This window comes from Schistocerca americana, chromosome X (assembly GCF_021461395.2).
Source record: "Schistocerca americana isolate TAMUIC-IGC-003095 chromosome X, iqSchAmer2.1, whole genome shotgun sequence".
Classification (NCBI taxonomy): domain Eukaryota; kingdom Metazoa; phylum Arthropoda; class Insecta; order Orthoptera; family Acrididae; genus Schistocerca; species Schistocerca americana.
The window spans coordinates 957,549,530-957,575,745 of NC_060130.1; the positions used below are offsets into that span (position 1 = coordinate 957,549,530).

Below are 26,216 nucleotides of genomic sequence, written 5' to 3' on the forward strand. Positions count from 1 at the left end.
TTAGTGTAACACGCGCAAAAAGATCAGCATTATATGTGGAAGCTGAGCTTCTCTTGCAGCTTATTAATCTTTGAGAGAAATATTATTTGTGAAAGCTTTGTTTTTCTCGTAGCAACACTATGTATATTAATTTAAACCACTAACTTTTCTTTTTTGTGTGTTTGTGCTACTTAAGAGTGATCTTGCTATTGGTTGACTAAATAACATGTCTTATACTGTCATCAGCTGGCAAGATCACGTGACATGAGCTATGACTGGCTTACAAAAGCGCATCGCAGTCTCAATTTCGTTGCTTCGGAAAGTAACATGCAGCATTTGGTGGAATTCGAATTTATACCTCTGTAACACGAAAAAATGCAGTGTACATGTTGCTGCACATCAAAGATCTTTACAAAATGTTTTTTTTTCCCTGGGTTTCATTTTATAAAGTGCCGGAAAATTCTACGTCTGTGTAGAAAACCATAAACATTCTAAAGATTGATAAGTTTTACAGTGCCGAGGAAAAGTATACTGTCTCTTAAGATGGAAAAAGTGTATTTTCACCTGGGAGAAAGTGTATTTTCAACCGGGAAATCCAGGAAAAATCCAGGAATTTTTTTCCTTGTCCATGTATACACCCTGTGTTAAATTTTTCTTGATTTTGGATATACATTCAGAATAAATGATGATGTGGAAAATGTTGAAACTCGATGGGGCTGTTTGCGGACAATGCTGTTGTCGGTAGGAAGGTTACAACATCGGAAGACTGTAGTGAAATGCAGGAAGAATTGCACAGGATTGATGACTGGTGCAGGAACTCAGTTAAGCCTGAACATGTAAAATACTGTATGAAAATGGGCAAAGAGATCCACTACCACTAGGTTGAGATTCATTGGAAGAAACTTACAGAAATGTAAAAATAACTGGTGTGTGAAACCTGTTTGATCATTGTGTATTGCTCATCGGTTGGGACCATTATAAGGCTGAGTTAATAGGAAGGGGGGGGGGAGGGGGAGAGAGAGAGAGAGAGAGAGAGAGAGAGAGAGAGAGAGAGAGAGAGAGAGAGAGAGAGAGCACGGATTTGCTCAGCAGGCTCCAATGCAGACACTAAAAGAGAGGTGTTGTGCATCACTGAGAAATTTACTGCTGAAATTATATGAATGAGCATTTTAAGAATATCCAGGAAACATAATTATTTCTTCACAACTATGTCTTAAAAAACAATCGCAATGAGAAAATCTGAGAAAGTAGAGGTCATATGGAGGCTTACCCAAAATTTTTATAAAGAAGGTCCACAGTAGCTGCATTGTAATTATCAGTCTTTATTTCACAACAGATCTGTTATAGCTTACGCTGGTATTTTCAAGTAATGTGTGAATACAGTGTTGGTGAGATCATTTATGTACATGATTACACCTTGCACGTTTGGTTCATTGCGTATCGGTACTTAGGTCTTGGTGAACTTGAAATCCATATTACATCAAGAGTAAACTTTCATGTTACTGACAGTGTTCAGTTGCTGAGAAAATTACATAGTTGTAATATTTCTTATGCAGTGAATGTTTTGACAGTAATTTGGCAGTTGTCTTACTATGATGATACATGTTTACAGAGTATAAGAAAATAATAGTGATGATATTACCACTGGTTTGATTTTGACATAGGTTGTCTTTGGTTGTCGTGTGTTATTTGTTTTTAGTTTTATCGTTCTCATGTTCCAGTATATTTATAAAGTTTTCTAGGTTATAATTTATGCTTAAAATCTGTATGTTATTTACTATGTCTTGTGGATAGTTTCTCGTGTGTATATAAATTTATGATTCTTTAAGAATGTTCATAGTGGGACCTTTTTTATCCTATGTGGTATTTGCAATGCATTTTCAGTTTTATTGACCATGTGGTGGTGGTTTTTCAGATGAAAGAGGAAGCTCATTTGATTATTGTAAGTATTTCTGAGGTGGTATTTGAATTGGATGGTAAAATTTCATCCTGTTTGACCGATGTAGAAGTTATTGCAGTTGCTACACATGATTTTTTTTATATATGTAGATATATAATTTTATTCTAGGTGGTTGATAATAGGAAAGGCTAGCAGTATATTTGTGATTCTGAACAATACATTTATTTTGTTGGATATTTGACCTAGGTAAGCAGCCAGTATATACTTTGTGTTATGTATTATGTACATAAACGATCTCACCAACATTGTATTTGCAGATTACATGAAAATGGCAGTGAAAGTCAAAACAGATCATTTGTAAAATAAAGACTGATAATTACATTGCAGCTGTTCTGGACCTTCTTTATCATAATTTTATTATCTGGTGTATACTGTGCGACTGGCCCAAATGAATAAAACATTTCCCACAGTAGTTTTTCTCAACACACTGTTTGCGAGTGGAACAAAGAAGGTGGAAAAAGAACAGCAGTACCCATGACACATTGAGCAGTACATACTTCCAGGCATCAGAGATTGTGGATAATAGTACTCCCTAAAAGAAAGGAAAACTAGCAACAGATTGTGTTCCATTCAATGTCTTAATTTGGGGAACAAATTATCCAGCTTATGTTGACCTGTCTGTGAAGTGATGAGCGCAGTGTACTGAAAGTGCCATATGGATGTTTGTACTAGTTAAGTACAATTAATATGTAACGAGACTTAACTAATCAAAAGTTGTAATATTCTGTCGCATGCATGTTGGTATTGTGTAAATTTAGATGAAAACATTTTAGTGGAGGTAAGAAGCCTTATGGGGAAGGTACGTGGATTTATATCTACTGTGCATGCTGGAGGCACTGTAGACCAAAATTAGTGACTTTGTTCTATTCTACTCACGTATGAAGTACAGTAAAAATAATGTCTCTATACTTTGATGCACACTCCAGTGTCTATTATATTTACATTAATCATATGTGGTATATGCCATACAGGGAGTAAATCTGCTGCACCATCCTTGATGCCAGTTTCCTACATTTAATCAAGGGTGTTTGCTTTTTTTTCCTTAAGATAACCCATGTTGACTTTCAATGAAGATGTGTTATCTTAACAAAAAAAAGGCATATCATTTACTCCAGTGTTGGCCATGTGTCTTATCTTATGAGATACTGGAAGGAATATAGGTAACCATGTACCATACAACTGAGACATTGAGTACTGGGCAGATCCATAAAGAAAGGCTGAAACCATTGTGAAGCACCGAGTGAGGTGAGGCAGTGGTTAGCACACTGGACTCCCATTCGGGAGGATGACAGGTCAAACCCGCATCCGGCCATCCTGATTAGGTTTTCCTTGATTTCTCTAAATCGCTTCAGGCAAGTGCCAGGATGGTTCCTTTGAAAGGGCATGGCCAACTTCCTTCCCCATCATTCCCTAATCCGATGGGACTGATGACCTCACTGTTTGGTCCCCACTCCCAAATAAACCCAATCCAATGCATTGTTAAGCTTTAGGACAATGTCGTCCTTACTTGTAGCCCTGACACACACACACACACACACACACACACACACACACACACACACACACACACACACACACACACACACACACTCTAGATGGAGTGAGATAGGTTGTTTCATGAGCAGCAGGGCGGGGGGGGGGGGGGGGGAGGGAAGATAAGATAAGATAAGATAAGATAAGGAGGGTACCAAGGGGATAAGGGAATGGGGATAGGGATGTGTAGTGAACTTATCGTGGCACAGGTCAAGGAAGCTGCATGTGGCACACATGGAAGTAGAGGAATGGGGTGGAGTGAGAGAGAGGGAAGGGTAGAACACAGGAAAAAAAGACTGTGTAGAAAGCAGTTTGGGTATAGCTTAATGGAGTGGTGTGAGAAACTTAGTGGAAGGGGGAGATCAGGGTCTTAGGTAGGCTGTGAAATGAGTAATTTTCATCTACACGGATCGGTGGTGGTGGTGGTGGTGGTGGTGGTGGTGGTGGAAGATAGGAGTATGGGGGAGGGGGAATGGAAAACGGACGACACTTGTTGTGAAGCTGCCCGTGAAGTCAAGCATGTTGGGTTCAGTGCATTAGTGTATTTGCACTGGGTGTTATCTTTGCCCTTGACCACAGATTGTAATCTTTCATTCTGGCTGACAGGTGTTTGGTGCTCATACGCACATAAAAAGCTCTACAGATGTTACACCTCAATTGGTGTATGACATTAAAACCTTCACTAGTGGCCTTTCTACCACTGGGAGTTCACTGGAGTGTCCACTGCTAGCAGGGACATGAATCTACACTGCTGGTTACAAGATGTGCCACTTTTGATGTCTCCTTTGAAGAAATATCTGTGTATCACGTAATTTTCTGAACATAAGGATATGTATATTTAGTCATGGTTGATATCCTTCCCCTTCCTTGTCCAATCTGAGCAAGTGGTTCGTCTCTAAACGCCCAAAAACTGACTCAAGACATCCTGCCTATATATGTCTTTTAGCAGTATTTGTTGCAGTTCTTAAGTGTAGGGTAAATGTTGCCTGAAATTTTATGTAAATTTTAAAATGTAGTCATTATTTTTGTCATAGAGTTTTGTTGTATATGCCATAATTGTGATTTTATGACTGACTGACTGTGTGTGTGTGTGTGTGTGTGTGTGTGTGTGTGTGTGTGTGTGTGTGTGTTGTTACTGTTAAGCATTATGTTGGTTGATTGTCACAGGTACTACGTCTACACCTTTAAGCTCACAAGCTTCAAGTAGTTTTGGACCAGTTGCTGGGCCCAGCAATGTTCAGTGTGCTGATGTTACCAGCACTAACACTAATACTAGTGCTGCATCATCCATTCCACAGCAACCACAGATACAAAATCGTATTACTCCTGTTTCAAGGCCGTCAAAATTACCACCTGAACTTTTAACAGCTGAGCGTGAACGCAGGTTAGTTGAATCCTTTTCTAAAGCAATCATCATTGCGTTATACGAAATTGAGAAGCCTTGCACTTGTAACCCTAATTTAGTGTAAGGCAGCAAAATACAATTTGTTTAAATATCTACTGAGAATATTTCAGTGAGTTATAGTTTTACTGTATGCACAATGTATAAATAATTCATAACATTATCATTTTTCAGCATTGTATAGACTACTTTGGAGAACCAGTGAATACCACAAATTACATTAACATGTCTCCCCCCCCTCCCTCCCCCCCCCTCTTCCCCATTTTTTATTTCTCTCTGTTGTGCATATGTGCATATCTTAAATTATTAGACACTGATTTTGAGAATTGGTTAGAGAAGGTATTTTGCACAGTAAACTTTTCTGCCTGGAGCTGTTCGTACTTTTACAAGAAAATGAATGAATGGAGGAGAATGTATGAGAAAATGTGAGAGAGAATGTTAAACCTCTGAGACTTAACAGTGAATTGAAATCAGTCACAATAATACAATTAAATCACTCTGATATATAATTGCAGTAAATAGAAGTAACATGGCAAGACTTCGTTTTCTTGAGCTTGAATAGGAAATATTGCATTACATCTTGATTCTACCTCCTCATATTCATTGTATATACTGCACATCTTGGATCTGAACACCAGAATCCTCAGAACAACCCATATTTTGAAGTGGTGCTAGGGTATGACAGTTGGAGCAAAAAGAGCTAACTACTAGGATTTCGTAAGGCATTTGTACTTATCTGGCATGTATATATAAAATTACGAAGGGGCTGAATGGTTGGCCTGTATACCTTCAGTAGGTGAAACTCCAGTATTGTTAACAGGCAAATTTAAAAGTAAAAACACTAGTTCTAGCTTTCAGAACTATTAGTTCCTTCCTCAGGGCAGGAGGAGGTAAGGTTCGGGAATATAAGAAATGAGTGGCAAGTCACTCAGACTCTAGGATGAGACGGGCGTACCTGTTGTGAGGATAAGGGGGAAAAAAGATAACTGAGGGAAGGTGTCAGTTTCAGCTATTTGCATATTGCATGGACCATAATTGCAATATCTGACTATGATGTGGTACAAGTAAGTTGTACAGTTACAGTACACTTTCTAAATGAAAATGTGGTAACATGCTGATCGTTTACCTATCTTAAGTGTTTCCAATAAAACACACACACACGTATATATGTGTGTGTGTGTGTGTGTGGGGGGGGGGGGGGGGGGGTGTTTCATTTAGTGTTTGAAGATAATTTTACTAACTGTTAAATTCTTTGCATCGGTGGGTAGGTGGTCAAAGATTATTGTGGCTGAATGTCAGTCCTTTTTGTTCCACACTATGGTTGAATGAAATGACAGCAAAATTCGTTTCCCCTTCTGATATTATAATCATGAACATTACTGTTGTTTTCAAATTATGATTGACTGTTAACAACAAACTTCATGAGGGAGTAAATGTACTGTGAGGCTGTTGTCAGTGTTCTACTTCTTTCTGACTTTCCTGACGTGTCCCTCTCTTCTCCCTGAGGAAGGCACTAATTTAGTAAGTGCTGGTCAGCTTTTTTTTTGTAAGTTTGCTGTTGGTGTTGCTAATGCTGCCTTTCATTCAGGTAACACTACATGACCCATTAGTCATTAATCTGACATAGATACTTAACGTGAATAACATATGAAACTACAGTTAAACTGATGTGTGAGGTATTCATATTAGTGCCCATGTTTACTAGACTTTTTTCTGGTTGTGGTTTGTGCTCTCACCTCTCACAATATGGAATACTTTTTTTAATGACCTATGTATAACTAATCCACCCACTGTGAAAGGATTTTTCGAAATTTAACTCTTGAAGAGATGAAATGGACATTTAAATTTTGTCTAGGACATTGATGTAGAGTACTGCCTGTCCGATAGGTGTTCCTGTATATTTGGTGTGCTATGCAGATTGCATCTTGATCCCTGTACAGATTTAACAATGTCTTTAGAATCCACTATGAGAAACAAACATGTCATTGGACATTTGAAGTAGAAAGTATATATGACTTACATCATTATAACAACTTTGAAAATAACACAGACTTCCTTTCTCAGAAGCAGTTAGTGAAGGAAGGTTGATAAAGTGTCAGTCTTATTTTGATGTTTTCCACTCTAACAAGTAAAATTTTTCTGAAGTTTCAAATAATTGTACTTGAAAAGTAAATTGTGTAGTGAATATAAAATTACAAACCACTGTATTGATGTGTCGTCGTCATGTGTTTTTGTCAAATTATGATTGGCCCCTTTCGTTGAACCTTCTTCCAAGCAGTCTAATGTTCATACACCTATTTCCATGTTGGTATGTTCTGTGGTTTCTCTGCAGTGCAGGGCTAGATGCACAGACCGAACAAACTTAATGATTTGGAAATTTTTCACAAAACAAATCTGTAACACCATAAAGTTGCATCTACAAATATCAACATAGTTATCCAGTAATGCAAATAACATCATATTCTACTCTCTTGCAGTGTTGGGGGCTGTAGTAAATCCATGATTCCTTGCGTGTCGTAAGAGGAGTCTTATACCTAGTCCTGCTTCTACAGTTACGACTTGGTTAATATTAAGATACCTGTCAGGTTTAGCTCAGTTCACAACCTTTCCATCAATCTTTTTGGCTTAATCACTTATGGTCACCTTTCCTCCTCTAAAGCTTTGACCTTCACTTTTCTAAATTTCGCAGAAGTACGAGCTGTTTGGGTGTGGACACTGTAAATGATGCATAATATATTTACTGTGCACTGTTATCTTCTGCATGTACTACTAGTGTGAATTCATGTTTGAATTCATGTTCGCACTCTAAATCCAGCATGGTAGCCAATTTTCCGTGGGAGATGTTATGTACCCTCATGGTTGTAGCCCCCTGACAATGCAGGGATCACACTGTAACTTCCACATCTATACTGAAAAGTAGCTGCCCATCCAATCCAGGGCTCCAAGCTCCAAGCAACAGTTATTATGCCAGATAGCCTCTGCCTTGGGAGTGTGGCACCTGTGAGGACAGGCTCTTGATTAGAGTGAGTGTCATCAATATCCGTAGTGTAATAAATCAGACTCGCCTTTACTGTTGACCATGCCAACACAGCTGTCTCAGCAAATAGGAAGCAAGATTTTAATGCAGAAGCTGACAATCCTATGGTCTTTCTGTCTTCGGCTGTGCCATGGGATGAGAGTCAAGCAAGAAGAAATGGAAGTGGACAGTTCACCCAGTTCCTGGTATACTCCAGAACTTTTGGAGAAACTTTCGCAACATGAAGCAACTGGTTTTCATTGAAGATATTGAGGATAGGTTCAGAGCAGCATTGCAGACTGTTAATGAAGGTACGAGTGAGCATATGGAATAAGTTCACAGATACATGAGTGGCTCGAAGACTCATTAAGTAATAGAACCTAGTATGTTGTCCTCTATGGCGAGTATTCAACAGAGACAGGGGTATCATTAGGAGTGCCCTCCAGGGAAGAGTGATAGGACCATTGTTGTTATCTGTATACATGAATGATTGGGCCGATGGGATGGGCAGTAATCTTCGGTTGTTTGCTAATGATGCTGCGGTGTCAAAGTTGAGTGACTGTAGGAAGATGCAAGGTGACTTAGACAAAATTTCTGGTTGGTGTGAAGAATGACAGCTAGCTCTAAATGTGGGGAAAAGTAAGTTAATGCGGATGAGTGGGAAAAACAAACTTGTAATGTTCAGATACAGCATAAGTAGCGTACTGCTTGACACAGTCGCATCATTTAAATATCTGGACTTAACATTGCAAAGTGGTATGAAATGTAATGAGCGTGTGAGGACTGTAGTAGGGAAGGCAAATGGTTGACTTCGGTTTATTGGGAGAATTTAAGGAAAGTGTGCTTCATCTGTAAAGGAGACCACGTATTGGGTGCTGGTGTGACCTATTCTTGAATACTTCGAGTGTTTGGAATCCGTACCAGGTCAGATTGGAGGAGGACATTAGAGCAGTTCAGAGTTGGCCTATTATATTTGTTACTGGTAGGTTTGAACAACACGCAAGTCTGCGACGCAGCGTACAGTGGCTTGCAGAATATCGGTGTAAAAATGTAGAACTTGCTGCAATAGAGAATGTGAGCAATGGATCATTGTTGATCAAACCTTTGATTGCTAACCAGTCACAGGCACTTTAGTCCTGAAGTAGCTCAGAGATATACCAGTTACCATCTCTTCTCATCATAAATTCAACAAGATTCAAGGTGTCCTCTTCCATTGGGACCTAACAGTACAAACATATGAAGTGTATGCTAACCTGTAGGGGTATGGAGTACATTTTGTTTGTTGTTTTCAGAGAGGACCTAAGGACAATAAGGTGGATACTGGAGCTATAATCCTAGCCTTCAATTGAAGAGCTCTACCTGAGAAAGTTAAGATCGTGGTTTATAGATGTGATGTCAAGCCCTATTTTCCTTCTCCTGTCAGGTGTTTTAGGTGCCAGACATTTGGACACACGTCCTCCTGCTGTAATGATGAAGCTGCTTGTGGGACATGCAGAGGAACAACACATGTGGTTAGCCATTGTGAACAACCCCCTACATGCGTAAACTACCCAGAATACCACCACCCTCTTTCATTGACATGCTCAACTTTCAAGAGGGAGAAGAAAGTCCAGGAATATAAAATGCTTGACCACCTATCTTTATCTAAATGCTGAGACAAAGTTTGAATGACTCACTCAATTGATGTGACATGAAACGTTGCAGACATCCTCGCCTAGCACAATGGCAGGGTCTCAGAAAGCAACTCCTGGCCATAGCCACATTCATATACCTGCTTTTTTATTGGAGAAGGGACTGGAGCTTACGCGACCCCCAAGTCCATAGCACCCGTGGTAACCACCCCTTTGGTGCAGCCAGAGATGTCTCATCCTTCTCTAGCACTGTCAAGGAAGAGGACACCTGCCAATATGGGCCTCTCCCAGAACAAAACAGACACTCAGTCTACCACCAACCAGTGGCTGACAAAGCCACAAGCTGCAAGCTGTAGAAAAGAACAGTCTTCTTCTCTCACACAAGTCGAGATAAGAAAATCGTCACAGAAATCGAAACCTTAGAGATGAGAAGAAAAAATTGAGAAGCTTAATTCTGCTGCTGTGGTCGATCTGGCCCCATCTCCACATAGGTTGAGCCTGTGAATACTAATGAAAAATTACATGTTCTGGCAGGACAGTACTCATCAGCAAAGTAATTCATACTGCTGTTGCCCCTACACGGCTTTCTCAGATCTCAATCTGATGTTACTTCATTGGATCTACCATTGCCACAAGGCCAAACTTAGTCAATTAAAAGATACTTACTCTGCAGTTAGTGTGGAACTCCAGGGGACAGAGTTCTCAGAAACCAAACACTCTACTATTAAAAACTACAAATCGTGTGCTGTAAAAGTTATGTTAATGGTGAGAGGGCATCCAGAGGAGTCTGCACGCTCATATGCCCTGACACTTTCAATAAGAAAATGCCACTAACCACTGAATTAGAAGCTGTTGTTGTTTGTCTCTACCTGTTCGAGTACTGTATTTACTCGAATCTAAGCCGCACTTTTTTTTCCTGTTTTGTAATCTGAAAAACCGCCTGCGGCTTAGGATAGAGTTCAAAGTAAGCGGAAGTTCTGAAAAATGTTGGTAGGTGCCGCCACAACTAACTTCGGCTTTGAAGGCACAAAGATAAATACTGGCGCCAAAACCTCTGCGTCAGTAAATAAATTAAAAGAAAAGGTAGAAGAATGTAAACATTATGCCATGTATTCTTTCGTGTTTGCTGCTATCTCATTTAAATTCTTTATGCCTAATAAACTACGAAACTAGAGTGATGACAACAGCAAATGCGGAAGAATATACATATCATTTCATGTTTATATTCTTTTTATTCTTATGCTTAATAGTGATACAGTCAGAAATGAAGGACGGCAACTGACTAGATTTTTAAATTTAAGATGACTCTAATTTCTATGCAGAATGTAATGTACTAAAGAGGTGTCTGCAAAGATTTTCAAATGGAGAAAAAGTTTCGCTAAACTCTCATTCAGAACATCATCTATCATATGCAGTCTATTATTTGGTTCTTGTTGATCATCATCGAAGAAAGCAACGGTGTAAATAACAACAAATAGCAGTCTCTTGCCATTGTTTCGCTTATGAGACAGTTCCTCTCTCTCTCTCTCTCTCTCTCTCTCTCTCTCTCTCTCTCTCTCTCTCTTCTTTTTTTTTTTTTTTTTTAAAAAAATTGAAAGCCGTGGTAGCGCGCACAAAAGCAAGCCATGCCGCGAGTGGCAACAGGTCGTAAACACTCATTATCAGAATGCGACAAACAATGCATGACACAGTACAATAATGCATTTTCAGCTTCGAGTGACGTAAACACCTATAACAAAGAGAATGGCATTTATCAGATCGAAGCAAAATAAGCAATCGATTCAAACCAGATGAAGCACGTGTAAAAGGAAGGAAGGGGGCGGACGGAGCGCCTGACACATAGTAATGGCTACTTGGTAAAGCTTAACTGTTAAGCTTACGACTCCACCCAAACTACTGTAGCTGTATCTTCATCCATTAGACCTAAATTGTGTCTCGTGTTACAATGGACCAACTTTGTTTCGATTTGGAGGTACGGTCTAAAACTTCTCTGTCCCCTTGAATTTCGAGTCTAAAATTTCAGGTGCGGCTTAAGTTCGGGAATTCTTTTCCCCACTGATTTCGAGTCTCATTTTTCAGGTGTGGCTTGGATATGAGGAAATACGGTAACTGTATGTGATATCTATCCACCCCCAGACAGATCTAAATTGTATCACAAGTTGGGGGAGGTAGTGGAGCAGTTGCATTCACCCTTCCTTCTACTGGTGGACTTCAATTCTCACAGTCCTCTGTGGGGCAGCGAAACAACATCTGCGTGGGGCCAAATATTAGAACAATTAATTTCAGAACTGGAAGTCTTCCTACTGAAGACTGCAGATGCAGCACATATCAGTATGGCTCATGGAACATGCTCAGGTATAAATACACTGAAGAGCCAAAGAAACTGGTACACTTGCCTAATATCGTATAGGGCCCCCACGAGCACACAGGAGTGCTGCAAAATGACATGTTCTGGGCTCTACTAATGTCTGGAGTAGTGATGGAGAGAATTGACACCACGAATCCTGCAGGACTGACCATAAATCTGTAAGAGTACGAGGGGGTGGAGATCTCTTCTGACAGCATGTTGCAAGGCATCCCAGATATGCTCAATAATGTTCATGTTTGGGGCAGCAGAAGTGTTCAAACTCAGGAGAGTGTTCTTAGAGCCACTATGCGCAGTGCACAATGGACATGAATGGACACAGGTGATAAGACAGGATTCTTACGTACGTGTCACCTGTCAATCATATCTAGATGTATCAGGGATCCCATATCACTCCTGAACACACCCACACCATTAAAGAGTCTCCACCAGCTTGGATGGTCCCCACCTGACATGCGGGATCCATGGATTCATGATGTTGTCTCCATAGCCGTTCATGTCCATCCGCTTGATATAGTTTGAAACAAGACTTGCCCGACCAGGCAACGTGTTTCCAGTCATCAACAGACCATGTCAGTGTTGACGGGCCTAGGCGAGGCTTAAAGCTTTGTGTCATGCAGTTATCAAGGGTACACAAGTGAGCCTTCGGCTCCGGAAGCCCATATTGATGATGTTTCGTTGAGTGGTTCGTACGCTGACACTTGTTGATGGCCCAGCATTGAAATCTGCAGCAATATGCGAAAGGGTTGCACTTCTGTCACGTTGAACAATTCTCTTCAGTCATCATTGGTCCCGTTATTGCAATATCTTTTTCTGGCCACAGCAATATTGGAGATTTGATGTTTTACAGGGTTCCTGATATTTGCGGTACACTCATGAAATGGTTGTACTGGAATATCCCCACTTCATTGCTGCGTAGGAGATGCCATGTCCCATTGCTCGTGTGCCAACTGTAACACCATGTTCCAACTCACTTAAATCTTGATAACCTACCATTGTAGCAGCAGTAACTGATCTAACAACTGCACCAAAGATTTGTTGTCTTATACAGGCATTCCTAGCCAGAGTACCATATTCTGCCTGTTTACATATTTCTGTATTTGAATACACATGCTTTTTACAGTTTCTTTGCTGCTCCAGTCTATTGCAGTTCACAATCTGAGCATATCACCCTTGATCCAGTCGTATGTCAATGGCAACCTTTGAGGCAACAATTATCATTTTCTTATCACTCTCCCTTTCTCAAACTACCAACCAATGGAACACCAACAGTATTGGACACTTTGAAAAGCCAGCTGGCAAGCTTTTACCTATAGAGCAACTTTGGATCCAGTCAAGCAAAAGATATCAAAGGAGAGGTACAAGATACTATTGACATGATTATACATACTGTGGAAGCATTGATACCTTATTCTTCAGGCCCTTGCGCCCCCCCCCCCTCCTCCCCTCCCTGAAAACCTGTACCTTAGTGGTCTGATTAAATGTCTGCAGCCATCAGAGAGCGTTGAAGGGCACTTCAATGTCACAAATGCCGTCCTTCTACAGAGCATTTAAGAGACTTCAAGCAAAGGCATGGTTTGTAATAAAAAAAGAGAAGGTAGAATGTTGGGAACAATATGTATCAACTATCAGAGCCCACACCACAGTGTTTAAAGTGTGGACTAAACTCCACTGTATTTGCGGCCAACCACCATCCACAATAGTTCTCAACATGTTCTTCTATGGCGACATCTTTACTGATTCGTGGTCACTGCTGCTTGCATCATATCACACTTTGTCAAAGTGTCTGCTTACAGTAACTACCATCCTAATTTCCTGACCCGGAAATGTAAGGTGGAGCAAAACTACTACTTCTATTCACAAGGCTTTGAATCATACAATGTTCCATTTAGTGAATTGGAGTTCCATAGCAGTTTAATAGTGTGTCATGACACAGTCTCTGGACCTGATAAAGCCACAATCAGACGACGACTGCATAAAACACGTCCTTGGGTTTTTCAATTATATTTTACAGGAAGGGTGTTTCCCTCAGTGGTGGGACGGTGTTGTGTTCCTATCATAACACCAGGAAAAGATCCTTGAACTTTGATTACGTATTGGCCAATCTCTCTGATGAGTGGGCTGTGTAAATTATTCTTAAGATTGATCAACTGACAGCTGTGCTGACGCCTGGAAGCCAGAAGACATTTATCACAATTTCAAAGTGGCTTTTGTTCTTTATGCTCCACCACAGACAAATTGATTCATCTGGAATCCACAGTGCACAATACTTTTGTGCATCACCAATATCTTATCGTTGTATTTTTTGACGTACATAAGGCATAGGATACCACTTGATGTCATCATATCTTGTCTTCTCTGCATGAGTGGGCCTTCGTATCTCTCTGACTGTTCTGAGTTTGGTTAGGTTCAACCCTTTGCAACCAAAACATACAGAAAACTGGGGTCTCTCAAGGATCAGTTCTGAGTGCAACTCTTTTCGCTATTGCATCAATGGTATTGTTTATATATGCAGACTGCAGCAACTAGTGGAAATATGTACCAAGGCTGGGATCGAAAGATGGGGTTCCTGCTGACTAAGCAGATGCGCTAACCACTATGCCGCCCAGGCACAGTGGCATTACGCAAATGCACAGGCTATTGAAGCATGTGCCATCCAAGCCTCAGTCCACTTGGTATTCCCCCTAAACTCGAACAGAATTGCAGAGGCTGTCCAACTGTACTTAAATAGCACCTTAGCATTGAACAAAAGGGGCATCCTGCTTCAAACGCAGGCATAGGGGCCTCACTCAAATGAAACTATATGGTTCCAGAGACCTTTTCAAGTCTCTGTGATGTGTGTGTAATGGTATTGTGACATCAATGGGATCCACCTTTCCCCATCTTACAGCTCCATTTCATTGTGCACCACAGGATACTAACTTTAGGAGTCCATACAGAAAGTATGTAACTTTATTCTGAAATATGGATATCAGTTTTCTTGCACGAAACCTGATGTCTTACACTTTTGTGGACCCAAGACTGTGCATGTGCACCCGGGACTTTACCTCAGTAGCCAATTGTGTGAAGTTGTAGAATCTTCAAAATTTTTGGATCTTCTATTTCACAGTAAGTTAACATGGTATCCATATGGATACCAGCTCAAGGCAAATTGCATGAGGAAACTTAATACTATCAGATCTCTCAGCAGCACATCCTGTATCACTGACAGCACAGTTCTTCTGTGAATAAAAATAGATACGCTGACAATGAGATAGGTTGAGCACTTCGTCCCAGAAGAAAAGCGTCTGACAACATTCAGCAACAACAAACGTCAGCTGGAAGAGTTTTTCTTCCATTTATTTGCAATATTACGGACCATATTGGGAAAGTTCAGGCCAAGTTTCAAGTTGAAACAATCTTTAGACCCACCAAGAAGGTTAGTGAGTGTTTAAGATCGGTGAAAGATGCACGACATCCCTTAGCAACTGCTGGGGAGTATAAAATTCCTTTTGGCTGTGGGAAGGTTTATATTGGAACAACAAAAAGAAGTGTCAGTACCCATGTAACCGAACACAAAAGGAACTGTCAACTAGGACATACCGACGGCACATGTTTTTAAAGATGGTGATCATGAAATAAAATTTAGCGAGACAAGTGCTAGCTAGGACATCACTTTATTATGCACGTATGTATAGGGAGGCTATAGAGATTCAGAAACACTGCCACAATTTTAATAGAAAAGAGGAGGGTTTAAAGTTAGACAAGATATGGTGGTCAACTTTGCAACAACAATGTGACAGTTGATTACCTTTAATCGAGAATAATGATGTTTGTGAGAGATAGACTTACAGTTAGCCCCCAAGTGACGTACAGTGGTGCCCTCTGTGTGATCCATATAAATGGGACCTCCACGGCTTGGCAGCCAGTCATTGACTCACCTCGGAAGATGTTGCCAGCAGTTGGCAACGAAATGTCAGGAAGTAGTAGTTTTACTGATTGACCATGGCCTCTCAGCCTGGCAGCCCGGAAGTTTTAATTAATGAAGACGACGGCCGTAAAAACCTACATGTTATGAGAAACCGTTCATTAGTCTTTCGATTTACACTTCATATATGACTCGACACAAGTAGATAACCGTGTCCTCAGTCTAGATTCATGATATGCCAACCAATGTTAGTCCTGCAGCTATTTCCCATTATGACATTTTGGAAAATGGATCTACCATAGTGGGCAAAAGTATCAAGCTATAGCTGTAAGTGAAAAGTGCAAAACCATGTCGCTGGAGAAACAGTATACACTACAGTTATTTAACTTCTGCGGAGAAAAATAGATATTCAACTAGTTAATTATGTTCTTGTACCCTTCACTTCAGCATTAGTGTAGGTCTTTGTCTCATCCTTACCAATATCATCAGATGCTGGAATTTTTAGTATAGCATCTACTTTATTGAATGACTTTCTTGTGTTTATTTACAGGTTGAATGCTCGAATAGCACTGAGACTTCAAGAATTAACTAGTCTCCCAGCATCAATGCCAGAAGATTTGAGAATTAAGGCTGAGATTGAACTGAGAGCTTTAAGATTATTAAACTTCCAGAGGTCACTAAGAGCAGAGGTTTGTTATAGTTTCAAATCATATTGAAATACATTTCTATAATAAATGCATAATAATGGAGGAGGCTTATACTTCACATCCTGTTGAAATATTGTAAGTGTATTTGAGTGGTTGAAAAGGGGCGTGATTAAGTGCAGATGGTCTCCAGATAAGTTAATATTCAGGCTAGTTCTGAAAGTGTTAAACTGAAGTATTATGAGTCAGTAATTTCCAGTATTCGTGAGTTATTCTGTAGTCGAATGACTATACAGTACTAAAATACTGTAAAATCTCAAAGAAATTATCATAAGAACATTAAACCAATGCGTTATATGCATGAAAGTATGCAACACTGTAGATCTCTATATGTTTGGACTGACAGTCACTACCCCCCACATTTTCACATGTGTGATTTTTTTGTGTTAACTGAGTAATTACATTATATTACATTAGTAGTATGCCATGGGTACAATGGAGAGTTTTCTGTGAGATGTGGAAAGAAGTCAAAGATGTATATTTTAATTGCAGTACAGTGAAATGACTTTACATTAGTAAAGACTATTGTTTTACAGTGTTAATCATAATTATAAAAGACTTAAAATGATAAATTAAAGAGTTTCTGTGAAGACACTGTTCAATGAAGTAAAGAGTAGGTTTCCAACTGAAAGTTCTTTAATTCACTCTTAAATACCTCCATATTATCTACAGTACATGAAATTTAATGTGGTTGGGTAGGTTGTTGAATACATGTGTACTCACGTATCTGACTCCTTTCTTTGTGAATGTTAATCCCTAGAAGCCTCTCTAGATGTTGTTTTGGTCCTAATGCTGTATTCATGCTTTCCACATTTTATTTATTCATTTTAGAAAAGAGAAATATTGATAATGACTAAGCACCTGAAAATGTAGCATAAATTTTTGCAAATTTCACATCTATCTTTAGTGAAATTGGTATCTAATCTTTTTTTCTTTGTAAATGATTAAACATAGAAATTTAAAAGATTGTTAGTCTATGTGCCTGAAGATGAAGCCTTACAGTTTTGAAATTTGCTGTGAAAAGAAAAGTGATGACTGGGGACCTTTCTGACTGGAAAGTTTGCTTTTTCCAAAACACCAATAGTTTTTCCAAAATGGCCTTTTCTTGTTTTCTTCTTTTGGCTCTGTCTAAGCTTTCAACAAATAATTGTTTCTGTTGGGAAGCAGCAGCATTTTCTCGTTGTTGAACAGAGTACTGGTCTGATTTAAGGGGTATCTCGACATTATTTTTCTTTCCCCAACAGATTTAATAGTTACAGAGTCTGCAGAATATTGATTTAGACCTTTTGTAGGTATTTGTAGCTGTGTGACCCATACGTGATTATGCTACAGGTAGAACCAACAAGGTACTTAGCATAGAAGTAGAACCAAAAATAACTCTCTTCACATTTGTGGATAAAACTTTTGACATTGTCGAAAGTCACGAACGTGTTTTATTTTGAGATCACTAAAGTGCAGAGTGTGAACACTACAAATGGGCAATCAACCAGTTTTGTAAATGAACTAGAATTATCAAAATGAGAAAAGAAAACCCTCAGAAATGCACAACACAAAGCATTCTGTAACGGCTACCGAGCAATTGCTTGCTAATCGGCAGTGTCCTAAAAGAGGTAGTTCAGGCCTGACATCTACCAGTACTTGATGTAACCACAGTTCAAAACGTCTGCCACCTAAAGCTGCCACATTAAACTGTCTGCCTTATACAAACTTTTGAGCTTTAGCTAGTAGACACACAGGTTTCTTTGTTCTGTGATGCTAGGTCCAATGGCTGAGTCCTACATTGCATTACGCAGCATGTATCTTATACAGACAGTTGAACCACCCACAATTGGTCTGTCACCAGAGCATCAAGAACATTGATATATTGGTGTATTTGTGCACTTTTGATTTTGCAAACACAATGTTACACACATGATCTTTCCAATGTGGACTTCATCAAAAGATGTGCACAGGGTGTATACAACCCGGGAGATCCGGGAAAAACCTGGGAATTTTTTCATCCGGGAGAAAACTGGGAAAAACTCGGGAATTTGTTAGAATTCCAGGAATTTTTCGTTGTTTTAGTTTTCAGTTAATTTTTAGTAATTTTCACTGGTAAGAATCAATACTCTAACAAAGGATATTACTGTATCCTGCTACTGCAGAATAATACTGCAACAATAGAAGGAGAAGGAGAATGAGAAAAAAATATGAAAATTAAACATAAATTGGATGGGAAATGTGCCATATACAACAACAAAACACAGTGCTCATACAAGCTGTTTGCCAACAGCAAAATGTATCAAAGGCTTTAGGAAGACTATGCAATGCCTCTTAACAAAAAATTGCCTCCGATGAGCGTGACGTCACAACTGTTTACATTAGATTCGTTTTAGCAGTTACGAGTGGCCTCATGCGCATGTGCATGAGTGGCATATGAGTTGTACCTTCTCCCCCTTCTGGCTACAGAAATGTGGCTGTTGGCTGTGTAAGCAGCCGCAGCAAGCAGCTAGATGCAACCGGGAAAAATTTTCCTGCTGCGCCCAAGCTGCTAGATTCATGCATGCGCAGTCTCTATGAGGGTGGCGGTGGGGAGGAGGAGGGGGGGGGGGGGGGTCAGACAGAGGTATCTGACCCGGGAGACAATTGCGGGGCGGGGGGTGTCGCCAAATTCACATTCATAAGGAGAAAAAAAACCTTGTTTCACAAAGCGCCTAGCATCCAGCGCACTCATATGATTTTGAAACGCATCAGTGTTGGTTTTTGAACACACTCTAAGTTGATTTCTGAATGATTCATAAGTTGATTTTTGAATGCGTGCATAATGTACGTGATGATCATCAGGGGAATCCTCCTCGCATCTAGAAATAAACTTTCCAGCAGGCAGAAGGGGATCGGGCTATACGTGCTGAGCGGAGTAAAGCCGAAAGCATTAATGCCAATCGTTGTCTGATTATGTTGTTGATTGGGTTTGCAAGTGATCAGCGTTGTTATAATTACCAGGTAAATCCATAGTCAGACTACCAGAGTGGAAATAAACGACTAGCAGAAATAACAGGTAACAAAGATTACGTATTATCTTCTCGGTGTATACAAGAAAATGAAATTTTGTCAGAAAGTTTTTGGCCAGATCGCTACACTGGTAAGGGCCAGTTGTACAGTCCCCGTCTAGCAGCAGCGTAAGTTCTATTCTGGAAGTAGCACAGAAAAGGATTTGTACGAAAATAACAATGCCTAACCGGAGACTAATCAGGGATAACTAAGCCGGTGATTCTGGCGGGGTTAGTGAAGTTAATCGGCGTATAAGTTTTGACAAAGTCAAGAATAGTTCCAGAATTAGTCATGACAAAATTGTTTGTTAGAACAGGTTTGGAAATATCGTAGATCTGCGGCTGATGCGCAGAGCAGTCTGAGTTATAGTGGGGAAGTGTGTAGTCCCCACATGACCCGTGTTTACATTTAGTGATTTTGCTGTTTCCTGTTCGTTTACTGCTCTTAGGTCAAATGAAAACAAAACGGATTTCTGTGGCCGGGAGCTATCAAATGAATTAAAATACATTTACATAATTACGGAAGGCTAATGTGTGTTATTAGTTTCAGATTTTATTTTATTCCCACTTTTCTGACAGTCATGCGTTAATTGCCTTGTAGAACAAGGCAGTCAATGTGTTTAAAACGAAGTGTTTAGTATCATACTATTGGCTAATTTCAACTGCTCGCTGCATTTCATGTGCACTTTTCATCTTCTAGCACATATGGCATTATGCCGTAATAAAGAATCAAAAATGAGTTAATACAGTACTGGTACTCCAAGAAAATTTACATCCCGAAACCCACTCTGAAAAGCTTAATATCAGGTCGAGGCCTACTTCATTGGGAATCTGGATATACGAGTATGCACTTTAAATGTGCCATTTTAGTATGGTTCACGAAATTCTGATGCTCTTGGAGTATCCTCTGATGTCTTGTTTCTTTTATGACATAATGTAAGATCTTTTAATGTTTTACACGTACGAACATATGGGCATCCTGCATCATAGTAGCTGCCAAAGCGCGGTGGCGCCTGTTATCTGGCACTCTCTGACAACTACTGAAAGGAACCTATTTCTAACAGGTCATGGGAAAATATTGGGAATCGTGGGTTGAAAAGCGTTACTTGCAAAGTAAATCTCCTTTTACGCATGTTGAACTATGTGGGAGAATGTACGATGAATTTCTTAAATCACAGAGTGTTTGATGACGAGCCATTTAGAAGTATTTCGAGCCCAGGAGATCAGACATTCATGTCGTTATTATGAACAAATTGATGTAGTGCTATGGGATGTTCCCTCTCCTCTGCGGTAGCTAATTTATTTGTGGAAAACTTTGAGGACAAGTCACTGGACTCGGCTAAAAATTTTCCTGGCACATTTGTGTGATCTATCTTAAAGTACAACACGCGCAAAAAATATCAACATTATATGTGAAAGCTTAGCTTCTCTTGCAGCTTATTAACCTTAGAGACCAATATTATATGTGAAAGCTTTGCTTTTCTTGTAGCAACACTATGTAGGTCTATATTAATTTAAAACATTAACTTTTCCTGTTTGTGTATCCGCGCTACTTAACAGTGATGTTGCTATTAGCTGAGTACAGCACGTGTCCTGGGTTCTGAATATCTGGTGTCAATGGCTGACGAGATCACGTGACATAAGCTATGACAGGCTCCTCAGTTCAGGGCACAATGATAGGTAATCAAAGCCTTGGCGAAGGATTTGGTTAAGTTGTTCTAGTTCAGGGTGGTATTGGGTGACAAAATTCCTTTGTGCCTGGTTCTTGCGGGTGGTGGGAGGATTGGTGCTGTGAGAGGAAATGGCACAGATCTGTTTGTGCACTAGGTCTGCGGGCTAGTGCCTTTCTGTGAATGCCTTGACGAGACCCTCAGCGTACTGGACAAGAAAGTTCTTGACACTGCAGATACACCGTCCCAGGGTGGCCATGCTGTATGGGAGGGATTTTTAGGTGTGAAATGGCTGACAGCTGTTGAAAAGGCAGGTACTGTTGGTAGTTGTTGAGTTTAATGTGAATAGAGTTGCAGATGGAGCCATCAGTGAGGATGAGGATGAGGTCAACATCTAGGAAGGTGGCACGTGTGTTTGAGGAGGACCAGATGAAGCGGGTGGGAGAGAAGGTGTTGAGGTTGTGAAGGTATGAAGATAGGGGTGTCTTGGCCCTGAGTGCAGATCATGAACGTAAGATGTCATCAGTGTACCTGAACCAGACTAGGGTTTGGCATTTTGGGAGTCTAGGAAAGTCTCCTCTATATGGGCCATAAAGCGTGCCATGTGGGTGCCCATGGCAGTTTCATGGATTTGTTTGTATACTGTCGTTTCAAAGGAGTAGTAGTTCTGGGTTAGGATAAAGTTAGTAAGATATATGAGGAGTGAGGTGGTGGGTTTGGAGGCTGAAGGATGCTGGAAAAGGTAGTGTTCAATAGCGTTAAGACCATGGGCATGAGGGATGTTGGTGTATAGAGAGGTGGTGTTAACAGTGATGAATAGGGATCCAGGTCTGGTTTTCGATGCTTGTTTGACTTGGCTTCCTCATCTTCATCAGCTTAAATGGAAGTGTTGGCTGCACCTCCTCAATGCCCTCCGCTGCCTGAGCAACACCAACTGGGGTTTAGATCGCTCCATGCTGTTGCAGCTCTACAGAGCCCTTGTTCAATCCCACCTTGACTATGGGAGCGTGATTTATGTTTCAGCGGCGCCTTCAGCATCGCATTTGCTCGACTGATTACACCATTGCGTAGTTCGACTAGCAACAGGAGCTTTTAGGATGAGTCCGGTGACAAGCGTACTGGTGGAAGCTGGAGTCCCTCCATTGAAGATCAAACATTCACAACTGCTCACCAGCTACGTTGCACACATTCATAGCTCTCCTGAACATCCTAATTACCGTCTTCTTTTCCCAAACCACGGCGGTTCACCTTTCACATAGGCGGACGAGGTCAGGCTAACGATTGCGGTTCGCATGCGATCGCTTCTGTCTGAACTGGCGTCCTTCCCTTCACCACCTCTCCTTGAGGTCCATTCACATACACCTCCGTGGTGTAGCTGTGGGCCAAAGCTTCGTCTGAACCTTTCGCGTTGCCCTGAGACTCCCTTAACCCTGCGGCTCTCCGCTGTCACTTCCTCTCAATCCTTGAAGTGTTCCGTGGCTCTGAAATGGTTTACACCGACAGCTCGATGTCTGATGGTCATGTTGGCTTCGCCTTTGTCCACGGAGGCCATATTGAACAGCATTCCTTGCCTGATGGCTGCAGTGTATTTGCTGCATAGCTGGTGGCCATATCTCCTGCACTGCAGTATATCCGTTCATGCCCCGAGGAATCGGTTCTTCTGTGTACTGACTCCTTCAGCAGCCTGCAAGTTATCAACCAGTGCTACCCTCTGCCGATAGGCTGGCCAAACAGGCTACGTGGAAACCGCTTCTGAAGATGGGCATCTCTGAACCTGACCTGCGCTCTGACTTACGCCGCAGGGTTTTTCAGCTTTGGGAGACGGAATGGCATAACAGTACGCACAGCAAACTGTATGTCATTAAGGAGACTACGAATGTGTGGAGTCTTCCATGCGGGCCTTTCGCGGGGAATCAGTTGTCCTTTGCCAGCTCTGCATTCGACACACTTGGGTGACCCACAATTACCTCTTGTGCCGTGAAGACCCGCCTCAATGTTGGTGCGGCGCCCAGTTGACAGTGGCCCATATTCTGGTGCACTGCCCTTTTTGACTGCCCAGCGATGAAATCTTGGGTTACCGGGCTCGTTGCCGCTCATTTTATCTGACACCACCACATTGGCTGATTTAGTTTTATGTTTTATTCGTGAGGGTGGGTTTTATCATTTGATCTAAGTTTCAGCGCATGTCCTTTGTCCCTCTGTGGCCTCCACCCTAGTGCTTTTAGGGTGGAGGTTTTAATGTTTTGCAGAGTGGCTGGCTTTCCCGTTTTATTCTCATGGTCTGCCAGCCACTGTGATCTGCCTTCTTGTTTTACTCTCTTTTGTTTCTAGCGTCTGTTGTTTTCTTGTCCTCTTTTGTTCCTTTTAGAGTTTGTTGCCTTTCCTTTGTTCTTGTGGTTTTTCCTTTCTTTTGTTTTATGTGTCTTGTCTGTTTTATTCTCACACTTGTGGCATTGTTTTATTAGGATCAAGGGACCGGTGACCTTGTAGTTTGGTCCCTTCCCCCCCCCCCCCCCCCCCCCCCCCCCCCCCCCCCTCTTCTAAACCAACTAACGAACCAACCATAAAATCATCTTGGATTTTTGGACAGGAGCATTTTCATGATACAGAAAATGCTTCATTGTAAACTGTTGAAGCATTGTGGAAAACTTACTGCTGTTTAAAGTTTTTATGTGAGAACCTTTGTTTTGATTTTTCCACTGGCTAAAATGTAACAGTGAAGATGCAAGCCAGAAAAATCAACCGAAGGCTGCCACACTGAATCCTCCAAATTTTTCTGTTATTCCAACATCTCTGGTAACTACTGTTCTCCAGGCATCCGGCAGGTTCACAAATGCTCATCTGAATGGCACATAAGGCATCATTACTAATCATTCCATAAAACTTTCCCCTGCCCCCACAAACAAATTACAATAACATGTGGACCACCCTAAGTGACACTGCACATTTGTTCATGTGAGTAGCGGCTTCTGGATGACAACAGGATCATGAAAGCAAGAGTCATTTGATTTCTTGATGGATAATTCTTTCTTTGACATCAGTACCTGACCTGCAGTGAGACTTCAAAATAGATTTTATTTGATATCTGCCTTGTACAGTTGGTGTAAGAATTCTACATTCCTTGTGTGTTAATGTCTTAGGCATGCAAGAGTGATGGTTCGATTTAGTGTATCCTCGATGTTCTCCCATCAAAATAACATTGTAAATGATGGACTACGGTTCATGGAAGTTCTGTGAAACTCGTCTGTTGGAATGCCCAAACTCATAACAGACCTGTAAGTGTGTGCTATCTGAGCTCTTACAAATTCTCTCCATTAACTCATTCTAACAGAAGACATGTTTTTCATGTTGACATGTTGCACCTGCATTAATAAATTCTTCTTTCATGAACTGACTTCACAAACAAATTTTTCGGTGGGGTGACCAGAAATTTTTGTACGTATGGTGTGTGTTTATGTTCAAATGTTGCACAACTGCTTCATTTTTATTAATGTATGAGGCAAGGCAACATTTGGTTAGCTGCTGTTGGGTATTTATTGTAAGATATACTTTATTTGTTCTTACTTTTCTTTTCTTTGTTTCCTCAGTAGTAACAGTTACAGAATCTGATAGGGATAGGATAGGTTATAGGATCTGGTAGGGATAGTATACGTCTGTGCATTAGTTCTCTGCCCCCCCCCCCCCCCTGCTCCCCCCTTCATGTGCAATGCAAAAGACCTCAAAAGACCTAAAGCTTTCGTATTGAAAAAGTGACCACATGTATGAATAATAATGTAAACCTAGAACTTTGCATAGACAAGACACAATGAAAGAGTTTTAAACACAACTGCAACCATCTTTCTGAAATGATGAACTGTTCATAATAATAATAATGGTGATTGAAATTTATATGTATAGGAAATGTTTTGAATTCTTCACGGGGGCTGCTTTTTCGAAGCTTTTCTGTAATACTGAGTTCTTGCTTAACTTGTTACACAAAATTCAAAAAATGTTTCAAACTTCCAACAATTATCCTTGTTTGCAGTCCGGAAAATCCAGAGACTATCAGAATGCGGATAAAACCTCTTTTTTTAAGATATCTCAATAACATAGTGTCAGAGACAATGCAAATCTATAGATATAAATATGATAATTGTGTCCCCTATACCTTCTACCTACATCTCAGCTTTCCAGTCCGGCCGGTTTGGCCGAGCAGTTCTAGGCACTTCAGTTTGGAACCGCACGACAGCTATGGTAGCAGGCTCGAATCCTGCCTCGGGCATGGATGTGTGTGATGTCCTTAGGTTAGTTAGGTTTAAGTAGTTCTAGGGGACTGATGGCCGCAGATGTTAAGTCCCATAGTGCTCAGAGCAATTTGAACCATTTTCACCTGTCTGGATAGCCATTTGTGTTAAAGTGCTCACTTCCGGGATGGGGAGGCATGCCAGCCTGGGATCGAATCTGCCCGGCAGATTAATGATGAGAGCTGGTGTGCTGGCCAGCCTGGATGTTACTTTTAGGTGGTTTCTCACATCCCTATAGTTGTATACTGGGCAGTTGTGTGCATCTCACCTCAGATACATGCTACACAAACATTTAGAAAATTTTCTCACACTTGCACATGGAATTCATTCTAGGTGCAGATTTCATCCTGGGGAGCAGATACGAGATTGATGCCCTAGATTTTAGTCTCCTTAAACTCGTAATCAGCAGCAGCAGCTTTCATCTCCTTCAAGAGTTTTCTTAGTGATTGTGCTATGTTTTCATGTTAAAATCATTTTGAAATTGCATGATAGAGCAGACTGTCAGTTTCATAGTTCTTATATTGGTTTCAGGTTATTGCATGCATGCAAAAGGACACCATGTTGGACACTGCTTCACTTGCAAAAAAGAGACCAAAAAAATTTAGTTTACGTGAAGCGAGGGCTACGGAGAAATTGGAGAAACAACAGAGGCTTGAGGCAGAACGAAAAAGACGCCAGAAACACCAGGTAAATAAAGCAGATTATACTATTCCTCACTTTTTATGATTTTATCAATT

General features: G+C 40.7%; 1 protein-coding gene across 1 annotated transcript in view; it reads left to right on the forward strand.

Annotated features, from left to right (window-relative positions):
• Window positions 1–4,729: 4,729 nt before the first annotated feature.
• The window catches only part of LOC124555269 (ATP-dependent helicase brm-like), a 188,619-nt gene continuing 167,132 nt past the window's right edge, over window positions 4,730–26,216 (forward strand). Inside the window, exons 1-3 of the mRNA XM_047129138.1 lie at window positions 4,730–4,856; window positions 16,344–16,482; window positions 26,011–26,166. Coding sequence (XP_046985094.1) covers window positions 16,399–16,482; window positions 26,011–26,166 — 240 coding nt within the window. The 5' untranslated portion in view covers window positions 4,730–4,856; window positions 16,344–16,398. The remainder of the gene's footprint in view (window positions 4,857–16,343; window positions 16,483–26,010; window positions 26,167–26,216) is intronic.